Raw genomic sequence first — 7007 nt, forward strand, 5'->3', positions numbered from 1 at the left:
TACGGTGGCTGCGATGATGGGCTCAAGTATAGCAGCGATTGTGGGGCTGGCGCGGGATCGGGCAGTGTTTCGTTCTGCTGTGCATGGGGTCACTATGAGTTGGAAATGACTCGACGGCACTTAACAACAACAATAACAACCAGAAGCCTGGCAGTTCAAACCCATCAGCTGCTCCATGGAAGGAAGATAGGCAATTTATTTCTCTAAAGATGTATAGCTTGGAAACCCAATGGGGGTTGCTATAAGTCAGAATCGACTCAATGGGAGTGGGTATTTGAAAGAAATGCACGAAGACAGTTCTCCTAGAAAAAGTATCTCATTTCTTCTATGTGTATAAACACCCTTTGCATAGACACCATGAGTTACCCCTACTTTGTCAGAGCTGAATCCAAAGACACGTGATGTAGCAACATAGGCACTTGGGCCTGCACAGGACTCAGGGGCAGAGTTGAGCCACCCTCATTCACTGCTGTTTCCACTTTTCCTTCAGTAATTGCTCAACCCCCAAAGCTTCTTGCAGTCAGTGACAGTTTACACTTTCTGGTTTATGAAACACACTTCATTATTTCCTTTGATCCTCACAACAGTTCTGAGAGATAAAAAAGATGATATTATTGTCTCCACTTTACAAAATAGGAAATTGAGGATCAGAGAAATTAAATAATGTATCCAAGGTCACTCAGTTAATGAGTTAATATAACCGAAACAAAATCAAACACTGCCGTTGAGTTGGATCCAACTCATAGTGACCCCTCTCTTTGGGTGTCTGAGGCAGTATCACTATGGAGTTGGGCAATCCTACTTCCGTAGTGAAACTGCCTCGGAAACCCAAGGAGGGGTCGCTATGAGTCGGGGCCGACTTGACGGCAAACAACAACAACAACAACAACATCACTATGGAAGTAGATTGCCCGACCCTCCCTCTGAGGAGTGGCTGGTGGGTTTGAACCACCAGCCTTCTGGTTAGCAGTCAAATGCCTTAGGCACTAGTATAGCCCAGATTAAAAGTCATCTAATTCTAAGGCAAAGGAATCCTGGTGGTGCAATGGCTAAGTGCTTGGCTGCTAACTGAAAGAGTGGTGGTTTGAAACCACTAGCCACTCTGTGGGAGAAAACCTCTGGTGATGTGCTGTAAAGATTTCGGCCTAGGAAACCCTATGGGGCAGTTCTATTCTGTCCTATAAGGTTGCTATGAGTCTGAGTCACCTCAATGGCACAAAACAACAACAATTCTAACATAGGGGCAATGGGGGTTTAGTGGTAGAATTCTCACCTTCCATGTTGGGGAGACCGGGGTTCAATTTGTGGTCAATGCATCTCATGTATTGTCTCTTCCCATTTGTCAGCGGAGGCTTGCTCATTCCTATACTATTGAATGGAGCTCTGGTGGCGTGGTGGATAAGGCACTTGACTGCTAATTGGAAGGTCAGTGGTTCAAACTTACCAGATGTTCCACAGAAGGAAGACTGGGTGATCTACTTCCCTGAAGATTTATAGCCTTGGAAACCCAAAGGGGGTCGTTATGAGTTGGAAATGACTCGATGGCAGTAAGTTTTTTTTTTTTTTTTTTTTTAATACTACTGAACAAGTTTCAAGAGACATAGAATAAAACAGAATAGGAGGAAAGGCCTCACTATCTACTTTCAAAAATTAACCATGAAACCCCTGTGGATCACAGCATTTGATCTGCAGCTGATCCTGTGAATGGTGCAGGATTGGGCAGTGTTTTGTTCCACGGTGCACTGGGTTGCCATGAGTTAGGGGCTGACTCAGTGACCACCACCAAGTCTAAGTCCCAAGCTCTTTCCCCTAGACTCTACAACTTGCCTGGTGCTACCTACCTTTTACCTTTTGTTTGCCTCTGAATAGATGTTGTTATAGTCTATAAATACTTAGTTGCCGATTATTCTCTTTCCAATCATGGGTTAGAAAGAGCAGAGTCTTTGCACAAAAATCTTATTACCAAGCAACTGCCATCATCTCTGTTCTGGTTAACCATAACAGGCTTCTTTGTTCATAGATAACCATAGTATTATAACTCCATTTTACAGGTGAGGAAGTGGAGGCTTGGAGACGTAAGTAATGGTTTTGGTGGAGTCAAGATTCAAACTCAGGTAGGATGGAGTCAAAGTCTCAGCCATTTTCTCTTACCCTATTCTGTCCCTAGTGAACACACACAAAAGAAGTGTCAAATGATTCCTCCTCTCCTCATCTCATTTAAAAAGCAAAATCATCCTCTGGGAAATTTACGTGTTTTTAAAATGTATTTTCTGTTTAAATATCTTTTTTAGGAAACAGCTTCAGGTAGATAGGAATTTTCTAACTCCCAATTCCCTAGCAGAAGTAGGCTATAAAGTCTTAGCTGCTAAAGAAAAGCAGACTAAAATTGCAGTTCATAAAAGATGCATAGGTACTAATCAAAAGAAGTGGGCACCTTGCTAAGGCAAAGCAACAGAGAAGAATGACTTAGATTTCAAATGGAGCTCATAGATTTCATCTGAGTCAGCATTTTCTTGTGGCAGTAATTTTACTGGTTTTCTTTTCAGATTTGAATGTACTTGAGGCAGTAGGAACTGAAAGCAGAAACTGAACCAAGGTCTCTCCCATGGCTAACTGAAAAATGTTTTCTCATTAAAGGATTACAAAGACACTGACTGCTAAGGAAGACAGACTGAAGATAATGCAGTAGGCCTAGGGCTAATGATGTAGGCACACCTGAGGAAGATGCCCTGGTCACCAACTTAAGACATGGGTGACCTACAGAAGATTAATCTGATCAGTAACAATGCAAGAGATAAGGGAATTTTCTAGAATCTATTTATAATAGCAAAGAGACATCAAATTGTAACTATGTTTGGTTTGTTAACCATTGTTCTAGAAACGAGCCTTAAATAATATGGTATTTAACCACTTTAATGGAGTTATTTTTTACTTTTCAAAGTATAAATGAATACTAAAGTCTCTTAATTTTACCATACATGTAGGGAATCCAGATGTTTAGACCACAAAGATAATAACTGAGGTATGAAAACTTACCTATGATAGTTTGCAAAGGACCTCTGGTAGCATAGTGCCTAAGGCACATGACTGCTAACCAAAGGCTGGTGGTTCAAATCCACCAGCCACTCCTCGGAAGGAAGGTTGGGCAATGTACTTCCATAGTGATACCACCTCGGAAACCTAAGGAAGTGTCGCTATGAGTCGGGTTCAACTTGACGACAGCAGTGAGTTTGGTGTTTGGTCAAGGAAAAGAAAGAGTATCCTCATGGTTAAATCTACCAAATTAACCTGAAAGTAAAAGTGAAACTACTGTGGCAGTCCTACAAAATGGATAAGGCCAAGGACTCTGGGGCTAGCCTATCTGAGTTAGAATCTTAGTTTTACCACTCTTGGCCAAGTTATTTAATATCTTGGTACTTCTCTTCCCTCGTCTGTAAAATGAATCTCCTCCAGGGTTTCTGGGAAGATTACATGAATTAATAATATATGAAACATGTAGAATAGGGCCTGGCACATAATAAGCATTTAATACTCATTAAGTGTTATTATTCATAATAAACCTGTAGTAAGTATACTTCCTAATGAAATTATGTTGGTTACTGTTCCTGATGGAAGCAATGTTTCATTTTATGGTTTTAAAATAAAGCAAACTTCCGGAATAATCCAACTGATTGTCATGTGGCACGATTCCACTCTCTCCATTAATTTATTTTATTACTTGTTTATTGGTGGTTAGAGCTTTACCAGTTGCTATCAAGTTGATTTTGACTCATGGTGACTCCACGTGTGTCAGAGCACAACTGTGCTCCACAGGAGTTTCAATCACTGATTTTTCAGAAGTAGATTACCAGGCCTTTCTTCTGAGCGTGATAACCATTTGCACCACCCATGGACTATGGGTCAGAATTTTACAGACATAAGACTGAATTCAATCAGAGCCAAAGCCCAATGATGTGGGTGGGGGTGGGGTGCAGTGGGCTTCAGATAAGTCACTTCACTTTGGTCTCAGTTTTTCATCTGTGCAATAGGGATGGCAGAGCTGAATTCATATGGTTGGACTGTCACAAGAATTAAACAGTCAGCAGCAGAGTGTCATGGCTAAGTGTGGTAGTTCAGTTTGTGTGTCACCTTTCTTTAAGGCTTGTTCTAGAAACGAGCCTTAAATAATATCATGGTATTTAACCACTTTTAATGGAATTATTTTTTACTTTCCAAAGTACAACTGAATATTAAAGTCTCTTCATTTTACCATACATGTAGGGAATCCAGATGTTTAGACCACAAGGGCAACTGGATGAGTGGCTGGGCAACGGGATGTAGTATTCCCCATGATGAGACTGGTAATCAACTCCATGGTGGAATCTATTGGGAGCAACTGAGCAGCTGCCTTTAGGTATGTGGTCTGCTCCCCATATAAAAGCAGCAGCTTTGGGAATGGTCTCTAGCTTATGGCACGCTTGGACCCTATATGTAGCTGTGTCATTGTTCAGCAGCCTGCCATACTCTGCCGACCTTGAGACTTAAAATGGACTTAAATTAATGGCCTGACGTGTGGTTTGGTAACATAGGGACTGTGTTTTTTTACTTGTCAACCTTGGGTTTGTCAGCCTCAGCGGCTAGTGGCTGGGCCAGGAGCAGGAGGAAGAGCTGGACCCCAAGGTTGAGGGGCTTTCACACAGCCCCTAAAGCCTGGCACTTTGAACTTGGACTTAAAGCCTCCAAATTGTAAGAGAATAAACTAATGTTTGTTAAGACCATCCCCTTTATGGTATATTCTTGTCAGAGTGGCACAGGTAACCAAAACACTAAGAGCTCAGGATACAGAGACAGGAAGACCTGAGTCCAAATTCCAGCTCTGACCCTTAGCAACTCTGAGATTGCAGGTAAATCTCAGGGCCTCATCTATAAATGTTTACCTCATCTGTAAATGAACATAATGACCCTAGTGATCTTATAGGGATGTTGAGATAATTTAGAATATAATTGTATGCACAATGCCTAACACAGGGTCAGGGTGTGTCATTATTTATTTTGAAATTACAGTGTATATATGTTACTTTGAATCTATGCATACACAAAACAAACAAACCAATGATAATGTTATGAGAATGAGACAGCAAGAACATCTTGTATATTTCTGGATTCAAGTGGGCCACAATCTATTAAGGGCTGTGTATGTGTTTGTACCTCTGTGTATGTACAGATATATCCATTGAAAGCCTATATAAACATATGTGTGTATCTGTGTTAATAGAATAATGTAATTTGTCTGATTTATACTGTTACAAGACACAGCTGGATGTAAGTAAACCTATCTTGTTTTAAAAGAGAAAAACGAATTATTAGGGATGACAGAGTGATTTTATCCATACTTGACATGTGGGTCCTACTGGATATGGATTTCTGGCTTAAAGTACTGAACATAATAGCACAGATAAAGCTGTGTAGAAGAAAATGGGGCAGATGGCTTTATTTTCAAATATTATCCCAAGGGTTAGATGTAATTTAAAAGGAACTATAAAATATATGTTCTCATAGATTTTGGCTTCTAGTTCTATATAATGCTATCATAATGGCAGACCATATTCTAATTGCCACTGGACATGTCCTCATTGCTTAAAGCTGGCTCACAGCAGCAACTGAAATCATCTAGAAGTTGTACTGAGGGCAGAATACTCTTAATTTGAAGCTTTATTCCTGCCAATTCTTTAGTGAGCCTAGTTGGAGACCCATCTATATAAGTCCCAAGAATTCTATCTAATTTCCATCTAAACATGAACACCCAGAAGTAATCTAGCCAGAGTTTCTAAACCAACCGAGGTAAGTGTACAGAGATTTTACTGACTAGTACCTTGGGAAGCTCTCTGTGAAAACCCCTAGAGGTCAATGAGCTCATGGTCTCCCCAAAGATGTAAGCCAGTCCAAAGAGTGAAGAAAACCCTCAAGTAAGCTGTGGTCTTAGGAACAATAGCACATGGCATAGCAGATGTGTGAAAGCAGAATTCAGATTGGAGGGTGAGGGAAGATGACTTCTGGGGTGGTGGTGGTGACTTCATTTTTCAGACCATTAGAATGAGGAAAGGAGTCTTTGGATGACACAAACAGTCAAGGCACTTGACTCCTAGCCTGGAGATCTATTTCTGAAAGATCACAGCCTTGAAAACTTTGAAGCACATGAGGTCACACTGAATCAGAACTGACTCGATGGCAACTATGTATTTTTTGAATGGGGAAATTGGAGCATCTTGGTAGGAAGATAAATCACACAGATAAGTTGCTTAAGCCCACCCGTGCTTACCTTACTCCCGGAGACCCCAAGTTGTTGATTATATATAGACATTTCTAAACCAAATTCACTTGGAAGAGATGCTAGGCTCTTTACCCTCATATACCAAGCATGTTGTCAAAGTCTATCAGTTTAATAAAGCCACTGAGACTGGTCAATGTTTCATATAAAGAGGTATGAAATAAGTTGTTGTTGTTATGTGCCGTCGAGTCGGACCTGACTCATAGCAACCCCTCCTTGGATTTCCAAGGCAGTATCACTATGGAAGTATATTGCCTAACCTTCCTTCCGAGGACTGGCTGATGGGTTTGAACAGCCAGCTTCCTGGTTAGCAGTCAAGGGCTTTAGGCACTATGCTACCAGAGCTCCCATGAAATAAGTAGCCCCAGTGAAAATTCTCTTCAACTTCCTCAAATTCCGTAACTCTTTGAAATAGAGTGACATGGGGAGGTATGGAGAAGATGTTCAGGACTCAGAATTTCTCAGTACTCTATGATATACATTATATGGCATAATATTCAGAAGGAAGTATTTAGCATCACTACACAACTGGCCAAGATGATAGATCTGATATTCAGTTACCTCATATATTCTATCCTATGGACCTTTGGTTGCCAAACAACAGAAACCACCTTTCCAGAAGGAAGAGGCTCCATTTCTTGGTATAATAAATTACGTGAACTGCTGGGAATCAGGAATAATTGGGTACTGGCTCTGTTCC

At 40.9% G+C, this 7007-nt stretch overlaps 1 protein-coding gene across 1 annotated transcript in view; it reads right to left on the minus strand.

Annotated features, from left to right (window-relative positions):
- NCAM1 (neural cell adhesion molecule 1) overlaps nt 1-1280 on the minus strand; it is an 87793-nt gene extending 86513 nt beyond the window's left edge. The window contains exon 1 of the mRNA XM_042780352.1: nt 1274-1280. Within this exon, the coding sequence (XP_042636286.1) occupies nt 1274-1280 (7 nt within the window). The remainder of the gene's footprint in view (nt 1-1273) is intronic.
- Nucleotides 1281-7007: the final 5727 nt, after the last annotated feature.

Source organism: Orycteropus afer, unplaced genomic scaffold (assembly GCF_000298275.1).
Source record: "Orycteropus afer afer isolate SDZICR_OR568_19922 unplaced genomic scaffold, OryAfe1.0 scaffold00036, whole genome shotgun sequence".
Classification (NCBI taxonomy): Eukaryota; Metazoa; Chordata; class Mammalia; order Tubulidentata; family Orycteropodidae; genus Orycteropus; species Orycteropus afer.